The following is a 26438-nucleotide window of genomic DNA, read 5'->3' as shown; positions in this document are numbered from 1 at the left end:
GGTCAATTAATTTTTAAAAAAATTAAATATGTTTTCGACAAGAATGAAGGTTTTTCGTTTTTATCTAATGTTGCTAAAGTTTTGAATGGGACATTTTACGAGGAATTACAAATTATGCCAGATTTATTATCCGCTCTGAAATATGCTCCAATTACATCTGTCGATGTCGAACGTTCGTTTTCAATGTACAAATTAATTTTAAGTGATCGAAGACATAGTTTTAAGACCGAAAATATCGAAAAACATTTAGTTGTTTCTATTAATGATAAAATTTTAAGTGGTTACAATGTTTAATTATTAATTAACAGTTATTTAGTTACTAGTTTATTAATACTAATGTGTAAATATACCTGTCTTAAGTTAATATTACGTTAATTCACTTTGTACAATAAATAATAAGTTATATTCCTTTATTGCCTACATTTTGCCTAAATGTTAATATTTCTGCTTTTTTAATAAAAATCTTTGCCTATATAGGCGCCTTTTTCTTCAATTTTTGTTGCCTATAAATCCGAGCTTTAGTTATCATACAAAGTTTAACCCGGGAGTAGTCGCGCTCACTTCTGTAACGTGAAAAGTCGCGTGTTAGATTTCATCTCACAATACGAATTTATATACGAATTTACAACAAATTTTTATTTTATAGTATTTTTATTTACTTGTCAAGTTAGAAATATTATTTCTAACAAATATTAAAGCTAATTGGCTTTCCCCAAAGCCATAAATTCTACAAAAAGAAGAAGAAAAAAAAAATACCTACGCATTACTACACCCTTCCCCGAGGCACTTACGAAATTTTTTTAAATTGCAAAATTTTTCATCAAGTTATCGCGAAAAAGGATAAAATGTGAGATTCTATCTAACGGCGCTACTACTCGCGGGTTAACAGTAACACGATTGAAAATATGTTTATCTACTCTATGTCATAATATGACATAGGTCCTAAAAATTTAGAGGTACATAATATTATTATGTACCTATAAATTTTTAGTTTGTGAAAACTGTCATTATAAATAACAATGCGTGAAGTGTTTAAAGTGTGCGTGAAATAACAATATATTTTTTTAAATGGGACTTAATTTTTCGCACTGTTTTTGACACACTTTGGTATAATCAAATATCCTTAATTTTTGCGTTGTCATGGTGACGACATAATGAGCTATAAATTACGACAAAAGCTTTGACAGTTTTGTGGTTTGAAAGAAGTTAGAATTTTTAAATGTCAGTTTAAAAATTGTAGAATCCGCTGGGAGCGTTAACTTTGACACATGGTCACGTGGTACACTGTGACTGTTTGTGGGACGATCTTGTGTGTATTCCTTATGGGTGATTTGCAAAAACAAGAGATTATTTAAAATATTACTATTAATTTTGTACAATTGTATCAATACATCATAAGAAATTCGCTATAAATACTATATATGGTAGAAAATGTCTGATATAATACATAAATATAATTTCCATATACAAACTTAGGAAGAGTTTTTTGGGTTAACAGCCGAAATGTGAGGTTACGGCTGTCAAGAAAGACTTCGTAAATGTAAACAAAAGTTGCAAAGCCAGAATTTGCCCAATCTCAAAGCCTTTTTAATTCCTATAAAGTTGAAATGTTGCTTTCTCTGCAGCTTTTTCTGCTTAAGTATACTGTTTTTAACATAATACCACCATAATTCGGTCTTAAATTTGTATGAAATATAGTTTTTCAGTGATATTCACCAAGCAAAGTTTACAAACTTTTGTGAACCATTCTATTTTGTATAATAAAAATGGTAATGTGCTTTGCCCCGGATTGTACACAATATTGTGAAAGAGGGATATGTAGATTCTTTGTTGTTCCCAAGATCTGGTTGAAAAGAAGACATTGATTTCATTACTAAGGTAAGAAAATATAGTGAAGAGAATGAACTGAATTTATCGTTTTATAATTGATTCACAGCCTGAAAGATAGGGAACCATCTGTCTATTCTTTGTTGGTTTGCTCTTGCCACTTTGGGAATTCTGACCAACAAAATGGCCCAGCAATTTTTGAGCACAACAAAGCCAAAGGTTTTTTGACAGACAATCAACCTTTACATCCAAATTAAAAGAGTAAAGTAAATAATTTTACTTGTGTTGAAATATCTGCTACTTTTTAGAATCTATTTTCAAGGACCCACTCTGCATAAATATAGAATATAGAGGTCCTCTCTGTTCGCCATGTTGATTTTCATTTTTAGTATTATAATATATTTGTTGGTCCATTTATATTTACTTTGTCCGCCTGGTATATAAATTTTCAATTTTGTATACCTAAATTCCAAAATTTATTTCCATTATCTCAAATATACTAAATTTACAATCAAGATGCAGTAAAAATAAACAAACCAAGACACGTTAAATGCTACTAGGAGCACTTCCGAATCATAATTTACAATGTATATACATTTTAAATCCCAAATCATTATTTCTTAAGTTTATACATTGTAAATTATGATTCGGGAGTGCTCCTAGTGTAGCATTTAATGTGTCTTGGTTTGTCTATTTCTACTACATCTTGATTGTAAATTTAGTATATTATTTATTGAGAAAATAATATTTTAGCTTGCCATTTTCATTATAAATTATTTCCAGTAAAACAGCCATTCTCTTTAGATGTTTTATTTAAAAACAAATTATTTATCAAGTGCTTAATTTTTTGTAATTTTGTCTTAATAGAAATACCTACTTCTCTATCTGCTAATATTGACCTTCAGGTAATTTCTTTTGCTCGTATAAATATGAGCCGGTCTCATTCAGGTTCATTTGTATAGATTCTGTCAAGTGAAACCTAAACAAATCTAGTTGGTTTTCTGATTATATTGCTTAATTTTCTGTTCAAATTTTTATGAATTGACTAACACATTTGCTAATTTGCATAATACATTTGTTTGATAATTTGATTCATCCAATTAGGTAAAGAAAATATTTGTGGGGTATTTATTTTCTGTTAATGCTAATTCATTGATATATCAGCAGTTATGTTAAATAATAATTTCTCAAGTTTTATTTATCGGTTTAAAAATTTGTTAAATTTATAGAAATATTCGCGATTCAATTAATTTAACAGAAAATTGTATTTTCTGATTAAGGGGTGTTTCAATTAAAACATTTTAGAAAAATAGGAAATGGTTGAATGCTCGAATATATGAATTTTAAAAGTCAAAAGGCAGATATCGAGCACTGAATTTATTAAATCTTGCCCAAGTATACTTTCGCTATCTAGAGCTAGAGCATCCTCAGGGGCATTTCGTCAATAAAAAGAAGGTATCCTCGAATGTCATTTAATTAAAATAAATAATTTGGTGCCAAACTTAAATTAACATCTAACTAAACACTGAAAAGGGACAAAACAGATAAATTAAAGTGCCAGTAGGTTCTACATTCTTGCAATATTCTGCCTCCATATTGCAAGAATGTAGAATCTACTGGCACTTTAATTTATCTGTTTTGTTCAGTGTTTAGTTAGATGTTAATTTAAGTTTGCCACCAAATTATTTATTTTAATTAAATGACATTCGAGGATACCTTCTTTTTATTGACGAAATGCCCCTGAGGATGCTCTAGATAGCGAAAGTATACTTGGGCAAGATTTAATAAATTCAGTGCTCTATATCTGCCTTTTGACTTTTAAAATTCATAAAACACTTTAGTTATAACTTTTAGTTCAAAAGTAACCTGTAAATTTTTCTGTACTGCTGACAGGGAATATTAAGGTTTTGTTGGCTTGGGTGGTAGGGGCCCTTCATAAATTTATGCTGCGGTTGTCTACATCTTAATTTCTCTTCTAGGCACCCAGGAGAAGGGCATGGCCCTAACCCTCAAATATGAGTATTATAGAAAATTAACAGTTACCCAGGCAACCATCCAATGAGAATCATAGGAAAATTAACAGTTCCACAGACAATCATCCAGTGACCACATTGTCTCTTTTTGGACATACCATCTGACGCTTTCTGAAGAAAATCTTGGGGTGTAAATAACCCAGGACAGCACCGGAAGAAGCCGTCAGACCACAGGCTAAATTCCTTATTAAAATCTGTAGCTTGCCTATAAACAGAGACAGACTATTTTTATATAAAATAACTTCATTAGTTCTAAAATGTAGATCTTGAATTGTGACCATAATAAAATGAGAAAATAAAGTGTTTATACTGAAGTTCATTCCTTTTTACTTTACTGATGCAGAGGAGCAGAATACAAGAACCCATAAAGGTCTCAGGCTTGCTGTGTTATGTTGGCGATGTTATGTTGAATTTGTTTCTTGGTCCAATGTTGACACTTGGAAATGAATTCAATATTTCATTATCAATATGATCACGACAATGTGTTGAAATTTTGTAGGAATCAAATTCAAAATGTGAAAAATGAAACATTAGTCAGTACTTTCCAGGAGGCCTTTACCAGGACCCAGTACCTCTCGTTGCAAATCTACCTACTTCTCCAGTGAGAAGTGAAGAAGAAAGTCAACCCGGCACTGCCAATGAAGCTACTCAGTTTCTACTCCTTTGATTGCAACTATGGAAGCTGAAAATGACTTTTTGTAGAATGTCAAAGTACTTCAAGAAGCAGTAAATATTGCAAAGTAGTTGTCTTCTTGTTTTTCATTTAGATGTACTGAAAGTAGTGATGAAAAAATTGTGCTTTATATAGTTCGTCCGCTCTAACTTTTCCGTTTTGACTTAATTTTCAAACAAATTAAGTCAAAACCTAAAGTGAAACAAACGTCGATGTGTATATACATTTTGTATACTTATACTATATACTACACACATCAGTGTACGTTTCACTTTAGGTTTTGACTTAATTTGTTTGAAAATAAATCGTGACGCATGGGAAAAGTTAGAGCAGACGAACTATACTGGTTTACCATGCAAATATGTATTTATGTGTTTATAATATGAGTTTAGACTGATGTCAATTAATTGTTATCAAGATTGAGCTGTGGTCAATGTACCTAAAATTGATCCGTTACTATTTACAGTGATGAAATTGAAACTAAATCTTGTAAATGAAGATTTAGGCATTATATTTAAAATTTCAATGAGGATTTCATCCTACTGAACCTGGTTTAAACATTATTTCAAAATATTATGAAGGATGTTCGCAGCAGGAATAAAAATAACTTATTTTATGCCAACATGATTCAAAAATTTTATAAATTGTAGAATAATTTTAGACTGCACAGAAATCTATTGTAACCAACCAAAAAATTGGAAAAACAGATAGAGTAACATATAGCTCATATAAACATAGAAATACTTTAAAATGTCTAATTGAAGTGGCTCCCAATGGAAGTTACTTATGCAAGTAAGGTTCAGTATTTGACAAGAAGATAGTAAAAAATTTAGTATGTATATTACAGCACATGGTATCAGGTGACTTAGTAATTCTGATAAATGATTTTTGGTTTCCCATTTGTTTCCTTCAGTTGTAAGTTCAAAAAATAGACCACCTCTTTAAACAACTGCTCAATTTACACCAAACCAATAATTGCTAAAGGAAGAATACATGTCAGAAAAATCATAGCATATGATTTGACTTTAAAAAACACATGCAATGATGACAGTCACATTCTCATGTTAGTGGTCACACAGTAAATCACTAGAAAAAACTCCATTATACTATCCCGACATGGTAAGTATGGGTCATTCGTCATTCTATGAATATACAACTCTCTTGGATTATCTCGATAACGAATATTTTACTGTGCAAAATATGAAGAACGAAAGTAAATTGAAAATTACATTGTTGTTTATGGGAATAATTACTCTAGAGCCATTTACTTTCATACTTATGTTGCACAGTAAAATATTCGTTGTTGAGATAATCCAAGAGAGTCATATATTTGTTGAATGGCCCTTATTTGATCTTACATTTAGTTTACTCTCAAAATTAACATCAGTCTGATTTTATATGTATGTTATTTTAAATTATAAATTATGTATCCTTGATATGTTATTGACTTACTAATCATGGTACAAATTTTCTTTCCATTGATTTACTCTTTTAATATGGGTAACCACATCTACTTAGGAATTTGCAACACAATTGGGTTCAGTAACATAATTAGAGTCACTTCTTTGATTTTTCTTTTTATCATTCATTATGGAAATAAATATTGTAGAATCAATGAGTGAATGAATTAATTCAATGAGCTATATAGTTAATTAGTTTCAAGTAACATTTTAAAATCAAAAATGTTTTATGCATGCAATCTGGAAAGTAAAAATAATAAATTTCTATTTTTGCTATCTTCAATATGTATATGTTTAGATACATAAAATAAACAAAAAAATGTAATTTTAAAGTGCTTTATTTCCACATAAAAATGGTATATACTTATTTATTCAAATAAAATGTTTTTAATAATTTTATATTGTGTTCCCAGCATTCTTCAATACCGACATCATATATGATCGATTCTGAAGGCATCCAGATCACTAGGTGGCACACCTTCCTTTTTATTAATTATAAGTTGCCTTGAATTTGGTTGTAATAATCGTGCTTTGTGTTCAGTACTCATTTTTTTCTTTCATTAAAATATATGATATAGTCCCTATGAAACATATCATTAACCAATGATTTGGACTCTTCTTTGTTCTTTTCCAAATTTTATGGCCTTTATTTTCTGAAAAAAAAAGAAATATACTTTTATTTTACCTACTTTAAAATCGTTTTATTGTCTTTTATAACTAAGTAAGGTACCAGATGTAATGATTATATGCAAAATTCTACATTATTTTACCTGGTCAGTATGAAAGCTAGCTTACAATTAGCAAGGCAGTGCATGTAAACAATGATTTAAGTTGTTAAAGATGTTCAAAATTTATCTACTCGTTTCACAATAATGGTATATTATTAAAATATTTTTTATCATTTTTTCTCTTTTCTCGATTATTAGTTTTTATTGTATAGTATATAAATTATTCTAATTACTGAATACATAGATAGTGAAAAAATAATCCCATTAATTACATTAATGAATAATTTACGTAATTGTACAAATAATAAATAACTGTTATTCAAAAATTGAACGGAAATATGATCTAGTTCTCATTCATTGCTAATGACGACATTGCTGTAAACTTATGTTTACATCTACTACATTGCTTATGTGATTTTACTATATACTTATATAGTAAATATATACAGGGTGTCCCGAAAAGATTGGCCATAAATTATACCACAGATTTTGGGGTCAAAAATAGATTGATTGAACCTCACTTACCTATATACAATAGTGCACACAAAAAAAGTTACAGCCCTTTGAAGTTACAAAATAAAAATCGATTTTTTTCATATATCGAAAACTCTTAAGAGATTTTTTATGGCAAATTGACATGTGGCATTCTTATGGCATCTTATCTTAAAAAAAATTAAAGTGAAATTTGTGCACCCCAAAAAAATTTTATGTGGGTTTTGTTCCCTTCAACCCTCCCAAACTTCTGTGTATGTTCCAATTAAATTATTATTGTGGCACCACTAGTTAAACACAATGTTTTCAAATTTTTTTTGCCTCTTAGTACTTTTTCGATAAGCTAGTGTTTATCGAGACGTTTTGAATATGTGTCGGATCCACCACATATTTGTAAATGGTTAACTACGATTATAGACCTGTTAATAATCTGAAAATTTATTTATAATTTACATTTTTAGTTATATTTTAAAAAAGAAGCTGAATCTCGATAAAAGGTGACTTATCAAAAAAAGACTATGAGGCAAAAAAGTTTTAAAAACACTGTGTTTAACTTATGGTACCACAATAATAGTTTAATTGGAACGTACACAAATATTTAGGGAGTTTAAATGGACAAAATCCCCATAAAATTTGTATGTAAATATATTAAAAAAGAAGCCGCATCTTGATAAAAAGTGGCTTATCGAAAAAATACTACGTGGCAAAAAAGTTATTAAAATGTTGTGTTTATCTAATGATACCACAATAATAAATTAATTGGAACATACAAAAAAGTTTGGGGGGCTTTAAGGGAACAAAATCTCCATTAAATTTTTATGTGGTGGACAAATTTCACTATAATTTTGTTTTAAGATGTTCCTGCCATAAGAATGATACATGTCCATTTTCAATAAAAAATCTCTAATAGTTTTCGATATATTGAAAAAAATCGATTTTCATTTTTTAACTTCAAAGGGCTGTAACTTTTTTTATGAGCACATTTATACTAAGGTAAGTTAGGTTCAATCGAACTATTTTTGACCCCAGAATGTGTGGTATAATTTATGACCAATCTTTTCGGGACACCCTGTATAGTTTCACACAATGAAGAAGTAAAAATTTTTGAAGCTGCGATAAAATACACTTAGTAACAAGAAGAAGCTAGAGCTGTCGATATTATGAAGCTACAGAGATGGCGAGACTTAGCAGCATGCAAACGAGATACATCGGAAAGGCAGATGAAAATCACTAGTTTTTTCGTGCATTCTAAACTATTCTATCTACAATGTCAGATGTAAATCAATGTTAAACTGATTCTAGTTTTATTTTAATCTTTTTTAAATTAATATGTGCATACAGTATACAGTACATAATTAAAGACTTTGAAGAGTAAGCCCATTACAATAGACGTAAACTTGTGTTTCATTTAACCCTCCCTATTATCAGCCATTTTAGCTTATCTGCCCTTCCGTTGGCCCATTTATGGCGGATAACGGAGACTACTGTATTTATAGTAAATTAACAATAACAATGGACCATCTTCATCTCCAACAAGTAGACCAATATGCACTAAAGAAGCAGAAATACAAGACGTAATAAAAAAATGAAAAATAACAAGGTCCCAGAATGCAATATAATAACTGTAAAAATATTAAAATATGGAGGACATAGAATACAGAGTAAAATATCAAAGTTAATACTAGAGATATGGACCACAGATATATAATGCCGGAACAATGGAAAGTTGCAGTGATATGCCCTATACATAAGAAGGGAGACAAGTTAGATTGCAATAATCACCAGGGAATATCACTACTAAACGTTGGATATAAAATATTGGAAGGAAGACTAAATAGTATAATGGAACAAACAACAGGGGATTATCAAGGAGGATTCAGAAAAGGCAGGTCAACTATACATCAAATATTTACAGTAAGGCAAATGCTGGGAAAATTCTACAAGCGAAATACCGAACTACATAATCACATCATCTATTTGTAGATTTCAAACAAGCATATGACTCAGTATTTAGAAAGGAATTATATAGCTCAATGCAAGAGGTAAATGTGTCAAAAAAAAACTAATCAGATTAGTAAAACTATGCCTAGTCAACACCAAGGCAAAAGTAAGGATCCAAAATCAACTGTCCGATGAATTTAACATTAATGATGGTCTAACACAAGGGGATGTGCTGTCAACAACACTTTTTAACCTTGCGTTGGAACAAGTAATCAGGAAAACTCCTATAGATAGGTAAGGTACAATATTTACAAAGCTCAATTAAGTCCTTGCTTAGGCAGATATATAGACATAATCAGTTGAACATTAAAAGACCTAGAAAAAATTTATACATGTTTTAAAGAAGCGGCACAGACTATGGGCTACAAGTTAATGTCTCAAAGACAAAGTACATGATAAAAACTGGGGAAAAAGTACAAAAGAATGGCAACAACATATCCCTGAGTGGGCAAATATTTAAAAGAGTAGACTGTTTCAAATATTTACGATCAACAATTACAGAAGGAAATAAAAACAGTGATGAGATAACAGTGAGAATTTCATTTGAAAACAAATGCTTCTACAGCCTACAGAATATCATAAAGTCAAAATCAGTATCTATTAATTCAAAAGTAAAAGTATACGCAACAGAAACCTGTAGTAATGTATGCATCAGAAATGTGGACTTTGACTAGTGAACAAGAGGAACAACTTCTTAGATGGGAAAGAAAAATATATGGACCTATACAGGAGAAAGGCGTATAAGGGTGAACCACAAAATAAATAGAGTGTTTAACAGACCGACTATCATAAAAGAAATACAAAGTAAACACCTCAGTTGGTTGGGACAAGTAGAAAGGATGGATTAAATACAAAAAAGTACTTAGAAAATAATAAACGGGAAGAGACCGAGAGGTAGGCCTAGAAAGAGATGGATTGATGGTATTCACCAGGATTTGAAAGACCTAAAAACATGAGAATGGGAAAAAAGCAAAAGAAAGGAAAACATGGGCAACTGTAGTCAAGCAAGCAATACACATAACGCCGAAAAGACCTCAAAAAAAAAACAAGAAAGTAATATAGATAAACAACGTTTAGAACTTGAGGTGTTATGCGTGTAGCTGGCCTTTGTCATGCAAAAACTTTAGAGCCTAGAAACCCTAACGGGTGACCATGGCCCTCCATGGGCTGTTAGTGGTCACCGATGATGATTTAATTCAATAGATAAAAGTGAGGTTAACATACTTTTGTCTTTGAATAGCACTAATCCATTTTTTTCTTTGATCCTGCCTATATTTGGATGTAGGAAAACGAAAGAATTTCATTCCACTATTTCTCCATGTAAAATGACAGTCAAAAACAACACAAGAACCACATTTTAAAAAAATTAACCGAATAATAATTATTTTGATTTTTAGAAGCAATCGCAGGTGACGGTGTTGCCAGAGAAATTTTTGTAAATGCACTGGAATGACTGGAATATTGACACAAAATGTACTAAACCAACACATTTTGTAAAATAACATAAAAAAAATGTGGTTTAATGTTATTTGAAGCAAATTTATTATATCACAAAATTTTAAGTTTTTACTTTTAGATACTTTAGTATCACAAGTTTGGTTGTTAATTGTATCAAATTTGTACAATTGTACCAACTCTGGCAACGCTTGTGGGACGAGCTTCCAATTTTCGCCACCATGAGAAGGACGGTCGATATGTGTCATCCCCTCCATGTCAACCCTCTCAGCGGAGAGAAATAAATTCCAGTGACGAAGAGTTACAGTTTTTTTATTTATTCATCATAGATAAAATATTGTATGAAACCGTGCGTAAAGTACTTTTTGCGAACTGACGCGATGTATAAACATTGCGTGCGTTCGCAAAAAGCATACTTCACGAACTGTTTCATAAATAACTATTTTCTACTAGCGTGCAAAAAGTCTACTTTTCCGCACGCGTCTTAGTTTGGAAAGTTTTACTGTTCCGCACTGAATGTACATACTTAAAATAATCGCCTATATTGACATTTTTTTCAATTTTTAATACTGCCTTGAGCATGGAATAGCGTGACCACAAAGTAACAAAGTATTTGGTTTGCAGATTTTGGATAAACTAATAAAATAAGCCAAAAGTTTTAAGCTATTTACACTTTTTTCTTTACATTAACTCATAAAAATGTTGTAGCCTTTCTTGTACCTGTTTGATGATTTTTCCGGTAACAGATCAAGATTTAGTCTAAGAGCTAGAGCCGAAAAATCATCGTCATAAGTAATATGGAGTTTGGCATGTGAAATGTGTGTATTGTATATTGATAATTATGACCCCTTTCAGGCTGACACCTCAGTGAATACAGGAAGTAGCAGTAAGGGATGAAAGGGAAAAGTTAGCGTAGTCTTTAAAGGTTTTCACCTCCTATTTTGTTAAACCTCCATCGATTTGCATGAAAATTGGTGACTAGTTAGAGCATACCCCAAGAAGTAAAAATATTTGGTGCCAACTTGCACTTTTACCCTGGGGGTGAGTACCACCCCTTTTCGGGGGGTGAAAACTATTTTATTAAAAATAACCCCACAAATAGATAGAGGGACAAATTATAAGTAAAATTTGTTATATCATGTTATTAAAATAAATCAATACTTTTTGAGTTATTAAAGATCAAATATTTGTCCGTTTAAGAGCACATGCGTGAAGTTACGGATGATAAAAAGAGGATATTAATTAATTGTATGTTACTAAAATAATATTTTTATATTATTTCGATATTATAAATTTAGCAAAAGTGTATTCGAATATGTCAAATATACCCATTATTGCACACCCCCAGTTTCTGGACATATTCAGTTTATATTGATAGAAAATATTCAATTATAATATGTCGAAATAATATAAAAATAATATTTTACTAACATACAATTAATTAATATATTCTGTTTATCATCCGTAACTTCACGCATATGCTTTTAAATAGACAATAATTATTTGATCTTTAATAACTCAAAAAGTATTGATTTATTTTAATAACATAATAACATGATATAACAAATTTTACTTAAAATTTGTCCGTCAATCGATTGGTGGGGTTATTTTTAATAAAATTGTTTTCACCCGCGGGAAGGGGTGGTATTCACCACCAGGGTAAAAATGCAAGTTGGCACCAAATCAGTTTTATTTCTTGATGTATGCTCTAACTAGTCACCAATTTTCATGCAAATCGATGCAGGTTTAACAAAATAGGAGGTGAAAACCTTAAATGACTGCACTAACTTTCCCCTTTCATCCCTTATTGCTACTTCCTGTATCCACTGAGGTGTCAGCCTGAAAGGGGTCATACTTGTCAATATACAATGGACAAATTTCACAGGAAAAACTCCATATTACTTATGACGATGATTTTTCGGCTCTAGCTCTCCGTCTAATTATTGACAACGTCGAGAATAGATGGCGGTAGTTCTTCGTCACTTGATGCCATCTAAATCACTGAATTATTTTAAAATTCGTAAGTAAAGATGCGTGGAAATTTTAAACTGTGTGACGTGCTTTTTGACAATAATTGATTTGTTTGACATCGTTGCTATGACTCTAACATATTAAAACTTGTATACACACCATTCATTACTTCATAACAGGTATTTAGGCACCGCATTGACTTTAATTCGGGATTATTATAACTTATTTAGTCCGTTCTTTAACGGCAAAATATTGCAAAACCTCTAATTAAAGAACCGCTTGGATTGGCATGAAATTTGGCATACACATAGCTAACAAGTTAAAGAAAAAAAGTGATATTGTGCCGATATGTGCTTTTGCCCTGGGGGTGGTTTTCACCCCCTCTTGGGGGTGAAAAAATATTCGTCCACAGTAAGTCCGGAAATGGATAAACTGACTAATTTTAAGTAACTTTTGTTCTATAGAGTTTTTTCCCTAAGTTAATACTTTTCGAGTTATTTGCCAGTAAATATGTTTATTTTTTCAACAAAATAACCACGCTTTTAGACGGTTTTTTGCAAATAACTCAAATAGTAAATATTTTGTCGAAAAAACCTTCTGAGCAAAAATATAGCCTGTAAAAAATTTAAAAAAATGGTGTATATATCACGTCTCTATACCTAGAAGAAGCAGAGTTATAGCTAATGAAAAATAGGTTCATATTCGTCAAATTCCAAATGGAATAATTTAACGTGAAATAACCAAAAATAAAGCACATTTCGGGGAAAACTTATTACAACTTATTTAAAGTGTTTAAGAAAAGCTTCATTTTTGCTTTATAAAAAAAAATGCTAGCATCAAAATTAAACAAGTTACGCTCAAAATAAAGTTAGTGCCTTTTTTTTGGTAAAAAAATCGGGAGAATCATCCCCTAATTAGTATCTCAAATGAACTTAATTTTTACGACTTCACAAGTTTTTTGACTCATGTATGTATTGTTTATATAATCTATAAGTTTCATCGGTTCAAAGTCATTATTTTTGAAAGGGCTGTAGTTAAAAAGGGTTGAACAAGTCACTGATCACGAATGTATGCAAATTTAGAAACACCAAATCTTAATCAATTTTTGTCTAACAGAAAAACAAGAAAATACATGATATTCAGAAAAGCAATGCTGAATTTTTCAATGAATTTTTCAGCAATGAAGTTATTTTGAAAAAAAAAACATATTTTTCAAAATTAAAATTTTTAAAAATTTTACTTTAAAACCAATTTTTTTTTAAATAAGCACTTTGAATCGATGAAACTTACAGATCATATAAACACAACATAAGTAAAATAATTTGTGGAGCAGTAACGATTAATTTTATTTAAGATGCTAATTAGGGGGTGGTCTTCCCGATTTTTTTTTTGCCAAAACAAAAGGGACCAACTTTATTTTGAGCGTAACTTGCTTAAATTTAATGCTAGAAACTTTTTATAAAAACAAAAACAAAGCTTTTTTTAAACACTTTAAAAAAGTTCTAATGGATTTTCTACAAAAAGTGCTTAATTTTTTGGATATTTCACGTCCAGATATTCTATTTGAAATTTGGAGAATATGAATATATTTTTCATTGGCTATAACTCTGGTTCTACAAGGTCCAGAGACCTAACGCGTACACCATTTCTTTTACTTTTTTACAGGCGATATTTTTTCTAAGAACATTTTTTTCGACAAAATACTTACTTTTTGAGTTATTTGCGAAAAACCGTCTAAAAATGTGGTTATTTTGTTAAAAAATGAACACATTCACTAGCAAATAACTGGAAAAGTGTTGACTTGGCGAAAAAGCTCTAGAGAACAAAAGTTAGTTAAAATTAGTCAGTTTACCCATTTCCGGACTTATTTTGGACATATATTTTTTCATCCACAAATGGGGGTGAAAGTCACCCCCAGGGCAAAAGCACACATCGGCACAATATCACTTTTTTTCTTTGACATGTAAGCTATGCGTATGCCAAATTCCATGTCAATCCAAGCGGTTCTTTAAAATTTAGAGCAAAAACCGTGAAAGAATGTACTAATTAGCGTTATCTTTTAATTCAATTAATTGATTAAGATTTGGCCATTTTTTAAACGCTCGTAAAAAAATCCTAACACTTGCGGAAAGTCTCTTTTCCGCACTCGACTGAAAGCGTGCAAAACTGTAAACTGCAATCGCGTGCGGAAAACTATGACTTTCCGAACTAGTTAGGAAAATAACTATTTTGTAAAACTATTTCAAAACTTAATTCCTTCGAATCAATTCGTCGCTAGTAAGAAAACGAATATTTAATAATATTAATATATGGAGATTTGGACAAAATATATATATTCTGTAGGGGAGAGTTGGACAAAACCGGGTAGGTTGATAAATCCGGAGTACCCCTTAATTTTTCTAACTGTCTGCTGCTATCTATCAGACAATGTTAAAATTATTGGATATCTTGGATATTAGTGCACCCTAATATGTCTATGTATATTTTGGCATTGGATCCGACCATCACTTGTAACACCGTTGCCGTATCCTCTATTTTTTCATACTATCACGTTACAATTTTTTGTGATATTATACACGAGCGGGACACCCTCAAAAAAGCGATTAGTTTTCGAGATACTGACCACGGAGGTGTGAATTTCTAATTTTATTCATACTTTATATTTTCGAGAGTGCTGAAAACGAAAATGAGGTTTATTTTGAATTTCATGTGGGGGAACATTGTCAAAATCGCAATTTAACCTAAAAATAAAAAAAAATGAAATCACGTTTTTTCCGTTTACCTCGCTACAACTCTGTTCCATTTTAATATTTTTTTTTCTGAAATTTTCACAGTATATAGCTCTAACATTTCTGAAGACAATGGTATCTGCTACAAGTTTTTATTCTTATCATGATAAAGGTTATGAATTTTTCAAAGAAAAAGATGCGGATTTTTGCATTGCAAGTTTAATCGCAGAAGTTGTGTAACTAAGTTTAAAATTTAGCTTCTTAATCACGTTTATTTGAAAGTAGAGAGTACAAAGAAGTTTTCTGGTAAGTTTTAGATCAAAATGTTTTATAGAAAAAAAAATAGTGCAACTTTTAATGTCGACATTAGAAATCCCCAATATAACGCTAATTTTTTGAGGGACAGACAATCTAGGTCTAATTTCTCACCTTTAGTACTATCCTTGGAATATAAGCTTTCATTTGACACCTCATTTGTCATTCTGTTTTATCGACCTGTTTTATCGACTATAAGAAAGCATTCAATACTATCAAACATGACAAACTCATAGAACTATTACATCTTTCAGGACTTGACACTAAGGACATCCAGATTATAAAAAATCTATATTGGAATCAAACAGCCCACATAAAGAATGGACATATGGTGAGTGAAAACATAACCATTTCTACAGGAGTTAGACAGGCTGTATTCTTTCGCCACTGCTTTTCAACCTGTACACGGAACAAATATTTCTAGAGGCACTGGAAGAGTACAATGAGGGCATCAAGATTAATGGCGTACCAATAATAATTTTCGATATGCAGATGATACTGTTATACTGGCCGATAACATCGAAGATTTACAGATGATGCTAAATAGAGTAAATACAACTGGCTACCGATTTGGATTGAAGATCAATAGAGAGAAAACTAAATTTATGGTGATCAGTAAAAAGAACATTCAACATATCGACCTGAATATTGAAGCCGAACATATTGAAAGAGTACACCGATTTAAATATCTGGGATATACAGTACATGATAAGTGGGACCCAGACGTAGAAATTAGGATCCGAATTGAAATAGCAAGATCCAAATTCATAAAAATGAGAAAGCTCTTAAGCAACCGCAACCTAAGCATTAATTTCCGATGGCGCGCCACGAAATGCTACGTACTCTCTACGATACTTTACGGAGTAGAAGGGTGAACGTTAACAGCAGCAACTATAAAGAAGTTAGCGGCTCTAGAAATGTGACTGTATCGACGCATACTGAGAATACCTTGGACAGACAGAATGACCAAAACAGAGGTATTGAGAGGAATGGGTAAAGAGGTGAAATTGTTAACAACTGTTAAAAGGAGGAAAGCATCATACCTGGGCCATGTGTTCCGTAATGATAAGTACAGTCTGCTACAGCTTATCGTGGAAGGCAAGATTGAAGGTAGAAGAGGTTTGACCAGAAAGAAAAAATCCTGGCTGAGAAACTTGAGAGAATGGTTTCAAATACCAGAAGCTGCGAACATAATACATGCGGCACAAAACAGAGAAACCTATCGTTTGATGGTCGCCAACCTTCGGTAGAAGACGGCACATAAAGAAGAAGATTTGTCATTCTACCTAGTATAATGACAGTTCTTATTCTATTATTCTTGTAGGTACATTTAATATTGATTGAAATTATGAAAGAAATGGCATGGCAACACAGTGACGCACAAACATAAGATTCAGCTGTATGTTATATAGGGTGAACTAATATCCAAGATGTCCAAATTATTAGTGTCTCTAAACCGCCAACAGTCGCTTGTATTCCATTCTACTTAATTTTAGGTCTAGTCGCAACAGGGAGTCCTGTGGGAAATTCTAGCTCGCCGTGATTTGATGGTGATATTATAGGTTTTTTGGGTCGCTGAATCCAATGGAAGTGGCCTGGAGGCCCAAATATGGTGCGTTTAATTGTTATTAACAAATTATGGTAAAATTAGGTATATTTCAAGAATTATTAGAAGCCTTGTAAATAAATTGATAGTGTTAAGGTCTTCTCTGGTGTATTTTTGGTCGCTGAATCGAATGCGACTAGTCGCGATTACTCAAAATATGTTCTTATTTTGTTAAAAAAAAAATTGTTTATTCGCCGAAATGCTTGAAATAATGAGCTATCTACAGCAAGTTTATAGTATTTTTAATAGTATTTTTATACGCTAAATCGATTTCCACTAGTCGTAATAGCTTAAATCACGTTCCGACTTTGTTATTAATAAATTATTGCAAAAATAACGGTTTATAGTACGTTTACTCACGGTTTTTGCTCTAAGTTTTAAAAAACTAATTGGATTGACAGGAAATCTGGCATACACGTAGCTAACATGTCAAAAAAACAAGTGATGTTGTGCCGATGTGTGTTTTTACCGTGGGGTGAATTTCACCCCTTTTCGGGGTTGAAAAAAGAAACCTTTAAAACAAGTCCGGAAGTGGATAAAATGATTAATTCTAAGCAACTTTTGTTCCATAAAGTTTTTTCACTGAGTCAACACTTTTCGAGTTATTTGCGAGTGAATATGTTCATTTTTAACAAAAAAAATATTTTTTTAACAAAAAAACACCTTTTTAGTCGTTTATAGGCACTTTTAAACCGATGAAACTTACAGATCATATAAAGACAACATAAATAAAGCAACTTGTGAAGCGGTAACGATTAATATTATTTGAGATCCTAATTAGGGGTTGATTTTGGTAAAAACAATTGGTAAATTGCTTATTTTTGACACTAGACACTTTTTCAAATAACAAAAATAACGTTTTTTAAAAGCTTTAAAAAAGTTGTAATGAGTTTTCCTCAAAATTGCGTCATTTTTTGGTTATTTTATGTTGAAATATTAGATTTGGAGTTTGACGAATATGAACCTCTTGTTCATTAGCTACCACTCTGCTTCTACTGTGTCTACGGACTTCACATCTACACCATTTTTTTCACCTTTTTATACTCTATATTTTTGCTAATAAATTTTTGTTGAAGAACTTCTTACTTTTTGAGTGATTTGGGAAAAACCGTCTAAAAACTTGGGTTTTTTGTTGAAAAATAAACAGATTTATTCACTCGCAAATAACTCGAAGAGTATTGACTTAGTGAAAAAGCTCTATAGAACAAAAGTTGATTAGAATTAATCAGTTTGTCTACTTCAGGACTTATTTTAAAGGTTTTTTTTCACCCACGAAAAGAGATTAAAACACCCCCAGGCTAAAAAAAGACATCGGCACAATATCACTTGTTTTTTTTTTGATATGTTAGCTAAGTGTATGCCAAATTTCATGTCAATCCTAGTGGATTTTTTAAAATTAAGAGCAAAATCCTTGAGTAAACGTACTATAAACCGTTATTTTTGCAATAATTTATTATTAACCAAGTCGGAATGTGGTTTAAGCTATTACAACTAGTGGCAATAGATTTATAAAGGTCGTTTATGTTATTTATGTTTAAATGACATTCTAATATGACATGTGTTAGATCTCCGATTTTGCCACAAGTACAATTGGGAGTATCTGCCAAGCCGATTCTATGCATGTAAGATGGCCTAAGAGCATGATTGGCTCTCAACCGATTAATGGTCTTTTTAAAATGTCTGTTATATTCTGTGTAAAACCATCTTTTTGAGAATATCCTAGGGTTACAATGAGCAAAATTTGAGCCAGTATTACATTCTCTGTAATGCAATTGCCAATTATTTTTAAGTTTTTGTCTGCTAAAAGTATCAATATCTGAAGCTGGAATTAAATTTTTGTTTATTTTTTCTCCGATCACATAAGCTGATTTAGCAAAATTGTCAACTATTTCATTGCCTTTTATTCCCGAATGACCCTTAATCCAAGCAATTGTTACATTTACTCCTAATTGTATAATTTCAAACAGAGTTTTAACAATATTCAATTCAATGTGGTTTATGTGTTTGACTGTTTGAATGTTACTCAATCTGTCCACCACGCTTTTACTGTCAGTAAATATAACATAATTGCTAGTTGGATTCAGTAGTACATACTGAACAGCAGACATTACTGCTATCATTTCTGCTGTGTATATTGAGCATTCAATAGGTAGGCTATATTGATGATGGTAATTTTTATTTTCGTGGAATACTGCACAGCCCGTTCCATTTGCCTCTTTTGACCCATCGGTAAATATGTACTGAAAATTTAACCATTTTTCTGTAATAAGTATATCAAACATATTTGGCGGTAAATGTGAGTTTAAATAACATGTTTTAACCTTGTTAGAAAATAATGTGTTTGTCATTGCACTGTAGTAAGGCGGAATTTGGCTTTTATAGATAACTTCACTGTACTTTACCGTACTTAGATAACTTTCTACCAAAGGTACAGATTTTTTAGTTCTCCAGTACCTATGAGTGAGGTCTAAAACTGATAGCTCATGTAGATCTTGAAGGTAATTACATTTTTTGGACAGAATTCGAGTTGTAAATTTATCACTGAGAAATTGGCGGCGTAAATGCAATGGAGGTTCCACTGCTTCATTTTCCATTATTTGGACTGGAGTGGATTTTAAATAGCCTAGGTTAAAAATAAGTTCCCTCCCTGGGACTGTAATTCTACCTCGACGACGGTGGGAGGGCCGAGTAACCGGTCGTGGTCCCTAAAAAAAATTGTGAGGGGAGCACGACCGATGAAACCAAGAACAGTTCCAGCGTCCAGCGACTGTGCACCGGGTGGTCGCCGGACACCGCCGCTGGACGCTAAAAGGCGGCGCAACTGAGGCGAGCAGTTGCGACGCCTTCGCCTTCAGCAGTCGTATTTCACCCTCCAACTTCCCTGCGACTACTCTAATTCCTAAAGTTAATCTCGCCCACTCCAGCGTTGTGGCCGGGGGTCGATGGTGGAGCCCCACGCACCATGCGGGGGCTCTGCCGTCGAACTCCGATCACAAATCTCTATTCGAAATCTTTTTCGACATACCCATAACGAGTAGCCGCCATGTCTTACCCCGCCAAAGTACCTTTCCCAACACACATCCACTCCCAATCCCGCGTAACAGTGGAGGCAGCAGTTACGCGGAAATTCCAGGTAGCCTGTGAATACAGGCTGCTACTGCGTCCGGAGGCAACCGTGATAAAAAGCCTAGAGGAGCAAACCTCAATAAAATAATCCCCACTATCACGGTGGAAGGCATCGTGCCAAAGATATGAGAGATGCGAGGGTTAGAGCATCACAAACGATCCCTTCGGGATACCTGGCGACCTCCCGAAGAACCTAGCCTTAACGTGGTAAGGGCGCACTGCCACGTCGGACGCGTAGCACGTCCCGACTCGTGGGAATTCATATGAATAAAACCAACTCAAAAAAACCTAAAGGAAAAAATAACGACGACCAAAGGCAAAAGGACAATGACGACGCATTAATTAGTAAAATTGAGAATAGGGAAGAACAGTCGCAAGACGGCACAATAGATGAAGATGAGCTTAGAAAGTTTGAAAGGGAATTGCTACAACGGCACGATCAACAGCCTAAACTAAACAGGTCGGGTGCCATAAAGCACTCGACACTTGTAGGGGAAGAAATTAATACAAGAGAAGAAGAAGAAAAAGAGGAGGAAGAGAAAGAAGAGGAAGATCCCTCGGTGAAAATCCTGGAAGCGAAAGCCTTCACAGAAAGTCACGATGAAAAAACGGAAGAAGAAAGGGGAGGAACTTGGGAAGATATAGAGGAGAGTGTTTTAACAGCCTTCTTGTTCGACGAAGAGGACAGAAGAGAAATGCAGCAAATGAAAAAAAGAAAAGGGGACAGCCTTGAGATAAATGAAAAATTCAAAAAAGAAAAACTTGAAGAAAGCAAAAAATATCCAGAAGAAACCGACAGGGAAAAGGTCCAACGGAAAATGAAACAAATACTCGATATACTTAATACAGAAGGCCCAATAGAGGACCAAAGAATAAGAATGAAAAAACTCATAGGGGAAATTAACTCTATGCAAAACAGAAAAATTAGCCCAAATCAAACAACACAAGGGGAGGAGAAAAATATAAGATGCGAACAATGTAAAATTAAGATCGAGCAAGAGAGACAAAGAAAAGAAACAGAAAAAATAATAGGAATTGTAAACAAGGGAGGAGACATAGACACCTTTAGTCAAATCCACGAGAAGAAATGGGAGGACAAGGTGTTTGAAAAAACGAAGTGGGAACATGGGGGACTGCAAGAGACAATTGAAAAAAAAGAATGCATAATAATAACTAAAAACGAAATAAAAGACGGAGGGGTAGAGGGCGTCATAAGAACGCTCAGGGAAGAAGTAGCAGAAATCATTGAGGAATGCAAAGTGGGCGACATAGAGTACATAGAAAATGTAAAGAAAAGCTCTATGGCCAACCAAAGGAGGCAGTGGTACACATATGTAACCAAAGTGGGTGAACAGGGAATGTATGAAATGGCTGTAAAGGCCATAAATATAATAAAAAAAAGGGAGAAGCCCCCGGAAACCGTTAGAGTCATCGTTAACAACGAGATAAATAAGGAAGATGTGCGAAAAGCTCTCGAATTTGTGGGGAGAAAAGAAAATATAGTATGGGAAATAGTTATCAGAGGGAAGGAGATGGATAAAGGGGAGAGGCATGAGCAGGAAGAAGCGCTCCTAATCAAAACGGGGGGGAAATCATACACTGATGTATTAAAAGAGATGAATCAGAAAATTGATATAGGGAAGATTGGCTTAAAAGTAAATAGGCTAAAAAAAACAGAAGGGGGAGACATCCTCGTAAAACTAAAGGGGAAGGGAGCAGCGGAGAAACTGAAGAAGGAGATGGACAGTAAAATAACGGGAATGAGCATGGCTGTTCGGAAGAAAGAAAATTATTTTTCCATCACGGCAATAGACCCTGGGTTTACAGAAGAACAGCTAATAAGCGCGATAACAACATATACCGGTATCCCCGAGGACGAAATAGATGTCAAAACGCTACGTATAAATAGGCATGGGGAACAGGTGGCGACCATAGCCGTACGCCCCTCAAAAGCAGAAGAGCTACGGAGGTATAGAACGATAGTAATAGGTTGGGTTATATGCCCCATAATGGAACGCCATACGCCAGTAAGGTGTTATAAGTGCCTCCATTATGGTCACAGCACCTATGAGTGCACAGGGGAGAGCAGGGTAGCATGCTGCTACAACTGCTTTAAAAACGGGCATACAGCGGTGCAGTGTAGCAGCACTGCGTACTGCTTAACTTGTAAGGAAGAGGGTCATAGAATGGACCGCATGACATGCCCAGCCTATAGGGCGTGGGTGTACGGCAGGGGAGGGGAAAGGGAACCCATAAAACATTAAAAGAAACAAAAGCGAAAGGGTGAGAAGTGGTTTCCTGATGAACGGAGGTGGGTCCGTATTCAGCCCACCAGTGAAACAGGAAATCACCTTTTATAGGGTAAATTTATCGATTTTAATCATACATATTTTTATTTATTTATTTAATTTATTTGAAAATTTTATCTATACACATTTTATTTATATAAATTTTATTTATATAAAATTTAATTTCACATATAATTTTAAAAAACTTAGTGTGTTGTGTATTGTCCAGTATACCATTTTAATCTTTTATTTATTTATTTACCTATTTATTCATTTTATATTTACACCTTTATTTTATTTATATTTATTGTGTTCAATATATACAAACGGATACGGGTCAACTCTCTAGGGAACTGAACCAAAAATGAACCTCAAGGATCAACCTGGTATAAGGATAATGCAGGTGAACGTGGGCCGCGCAAAACGGGCACACGATCTCGTCCACGCGAAAGCCTGCACGCTAAAAATAGACTTACTCATCGTCCCGGAACCTAACAAAAAAATAACGTCGGACGGTGGCTGGGTGCAGGATACAAACAAAAACGTGGCGGTGCTCTTCAGAAATAAAGATCTTGGCGTGCGTGGCATAGTCAGGGGCGGAAATTATATTCTCATTAAGATGAAGGATTTTTGTCTCCTGGCATGCTACATATCTCCAAACATACCCATCAGAGACTACAAACAAAAAGTAGATGAAATAATGAGCATCGCTACAAGAGAGAAGCAAATAATGATTGTCGGGGACATCAACGCAAAATCTAGGTCATGGGGCTCTCCCATGAATGATGAGAAGGGAGAGTTCTGGAATGAATGGATAGCCCAGGCTAGCCTCCATGTACTCAACAACAACAAACCCACATTCGTAAGAGGGGCTAGCAAATCACATATTGATGTAACCATTGCAACCGAAAGGCTATCCAGACGCATAAAAAATTGGGATGTCCTCGACGAACAGTTATTCACCTACCACTGTTACATAACGTACGAGGTGATGGTTAAAGGGAGGGTTCTAAGAAAACCGATAGGTCGAAGAGAGAAAATATTAAACAAAAACAGGTACCTGTCGGAGATTAAAAAAATCGACGAAGATGCAATTACAGATCTCGGCCAACTTAGGAAGACACTCGCTAATGCCGTTGAGTTGGCCACAGAAAAGACAAAAAATAACGAAAGAACCCCCTATTGGTGGACGGATGAGATAAGAGAACTACGGAAAGTGTGCCTCCGAGCTCGGAGGAATTACACAAGAAGCCAGGGCAACCCCGAGCTCAATGAGATATATAAAACAGCGAAGAGGAATCTAAACAACAAAATAAAGAAAGAGAAAAAGGAAAGGTGGCAGAATCTGATAGACGCGCTAGAAAATGACATATGGGGAGACGCATACAAAATAACAATGAAGTCTCTCAAAATGATCGCCCCATACAGACTAGACGAAGACCAGCGGCGTGAATCTGCGGAACTTCTCTTTCCTGCCAAGGAGGAGCAAGCTTTCTTGAAGATTTTCCCCACGGTAGTGGAGGAGTTTACGGAGGAAGAAATAAAAGCCGCTGGTCAGGAAATCAAATCGGGTAAAGCTCCCGGCCCCGATGGTCTGCCACCCGAGGCACTGAAGATAATAGCAACAGAGAAACCAGGTTTGATCAGAAGAGTATTTAACAATCTACTGCGGAATCAAGAGTTTCCCAGGGAATTAAAGGAAGCAAATCTGGTATTGCTACTCAAGCCTGGGAAACCCCCCGACTCGGCATCCTCCTACAGGCCGATATGCCTTCTAGACTGTCTTGGCAAGTTTTATGAAATTCTTGTGAAGAAGAGGCTGGAAGGGGTATTGGCAAGTGAGAGAGCTCTATCCAGTCAACAATTCGGATTTCGAAAAGGTCGATCAGCAGTAGACGCAGCGATCTGGATTAGAGACGCGGCACAAATAAGTAGAAAGAGGTGGGTGGTACTTGTTCTATTGGACATTAAAAATGCCTTCAACTCGGCGAACTGGGGCCTCATCATCGACAGGATTGTCGAGCTGGGGGCCCCGGATTACATGTCCAATATAATAAAGGACTACCTATCGGAAAGAAGCGTATGCATAACGAAGAAAAATAAGATGAATATGACTGCTGGAGTACCCCAAGGGTCAGTCCTGGGACCCACATTATGGAACATATTATACAATGGGGTACTAGAGGTAAATAGAACACTAGGAGTAAGGGCAATAGCATACGCAGACGACCTAGCCCTACTAATCGAGGACGACACGAATCGGGGCATCATACATAAAGTAAACACAGCAATAGAAAAAACCGCGAAATGGATAGAGAACAACGATTTAAAATTGGCAGTAGAAAAGACTGAGATAATTATCTTGAGGGGACGGCGGGATCGAAAAGACATTAATTTTCGGTTCAGAGGCTCCGAACTAAAACCCCAGAAAACAGTTAAGTATTTGGGAATAATCTTCGACGACAGAAGGTCATTCGGCCCACATATACATGAAGCATGTCGGAAAGCGGAGGCAAGGACCTCAGTCCTACAAAAATTAATGCCGAATATAGGAGGCCCTGGATCACACAAACGGGCAGTAATGCTACAATCCATTATGTCAATAATATTATACGGGGCTCCAGTATGGCACGAAGTTGTAAATAAAGCCAAATACAGAGACATGCTTCTCAGAGCACAAAGAAAACCCCTGATCAGAGTGTGCAGCGCGTACAGAACCGTATCAACCGTTGCTCTACAGGTAGTGGCCGGAGCTGTGCCGGTGCACATTCTGACAGAGGAGAGGGTACGAATGCATCGAAGGGGTAACGGAGCTATAAGTTCAGGACCAGAAGAAAGAAGAAGAAGCCTGGAAAGTTGGCAGGATCAGTGGTCAAGAGAAACAGGCAAAGCCGCCTGGACGAGGACCCTTATCCCTGATGTAGTGAGGTGGTATGAATGCAGACACAGGCGCGTTAACTATTATTTCACACAATTTTTGACGGGCCATGGATCCTTTCGGGCATATACATATCGTATAAGAAAGACTGAGGACGATCTGTGTACCGAGTGTGGAGTGGTAGATGACGCGTACCACGTGATATTCGTATGCCCTGTATATCATGCAGGGCGAACCTCGCTGCAGCTGAGGATGGGGTCCCCTCTGGGTGAGCCCCAAGAATTAATGCATAAAGCCATTATGAATGAAAAAATGTTTGACTTGATCATTGGATTTGTCACTGAAACGATGAAGCATAAGGAAGAAAGAGAGAGGAGACTCCAACAAAGATAATCTGTTTGTATTTCTTTTGAACATGTGTCGTTTTGCACCGACCGGGGTGGGCAGTCAATATACAACTCCCACTTCTGCCGGGGCAGTGTCCTTTAAAATAAAAGGATTTTTAATCCTAGTGTTAGTAAATGTTAGATGTTTTGTTTTTCATGTGTTTATATCTTATGTTGTGAGTGTATAGATGAATGGGCCACTCCTACAGGGGGTGGGGAATGAAAGTTTAGTTGTTCTCACTGGCTGTTTAGTAATTCTTTGCCAGTTTACGGTGGATGGGATGATAGCGTGGTCGCGCCTCCTCACCCATTATCATGCAGATAGGTCGGTTGCCTTACGGACCCTGGCTGGCTGCATGCGTGGATGGGGTGGCGAAACCGGGTTGTCATGACAGTCACAGAGCGCACGCAGAGAGTGCTAGATGGGGTGACGAGCAAAGCTGGTGGGTCAGAGCTATGCCCGCTAAGGT

The 26438-nt window shown here is 34.5% G+C and overlaps 1 protein-coding gene and 2 long non-coding RNA genes across 3 annotated transcripts; 2 read left to right on the top strand and 1 right to left on the bottom strand.

Annotated features, from left to right (window-relative positions):
* Positions 1-1320: 1320 nt before the first annotated feature.
* Positions 1321-4174, top strand: LOC126889431 (uncharacterized). Its single transcript, XR_007700026.1, has 2 exons — positions 1321-1878; positions 3807-4174. It is a non-coding gene; the product is annotated as an uncharacterized LOC126889431 (long non-coding RNA).
* Positions 4175-6315: 2141 nt separating this feature from the next.
* Positions 6316-10537, bottom strand: LOC126889463 (uncharacterized). The gene is made up of 2 exons (XR_007700037.1): positions 10439-10537; positions 6316-6646 (listed from the first exon to the last, which is right to left on the bottom strand). It is a non-coding gene; the product is annotated as an uncharacterized LOC126889463 (long non-coding RNA).
* A 10142-nt stretch (positions 10538-20679) lies between these two features.
* Positions 20680-22680, top strand: LOC126890189 (FK506-binding protein 5-like). Its single transcript, XM_050659043.1, has one exon. The coding sequence runs from the start codon at positions 20680-20682 to the stop codon at positions 22678-22680; it is 2001 nt and encodes a 666-aa protein (XP_050515000.1).
* Positions 22681-26438: the final 3758 nt, after the last annotated feature.

Source organism: Diabrotica virgifera, chromosome 8 (genome assembly GCF_917563875.1).
Source record: "Diabrotica virgifera virgifera chromosome 8, PGI_DIABVI_V3a".
NCBI lineage: Eukaryota > Metazoa > Arthropoda > Insecta > Coleoptera > Chrysomelidae > Diabrotica > Diabrotica virgifera.
The sequence above is the reverse complement of the archived record's forward strand: the minus strand, read 5'-3'. Positions and strand labels throughout refer to the sequence as shown.

Excerpts from the sequence above, each read along its gene's own strand:
- LOC126890189 (XM_050659043.1), top strand. The coding sequence starts at position 20,680 with ATGAATAAAACCAACTCAAAAAAACCTAAAGGAAAAAATAACGACGAC.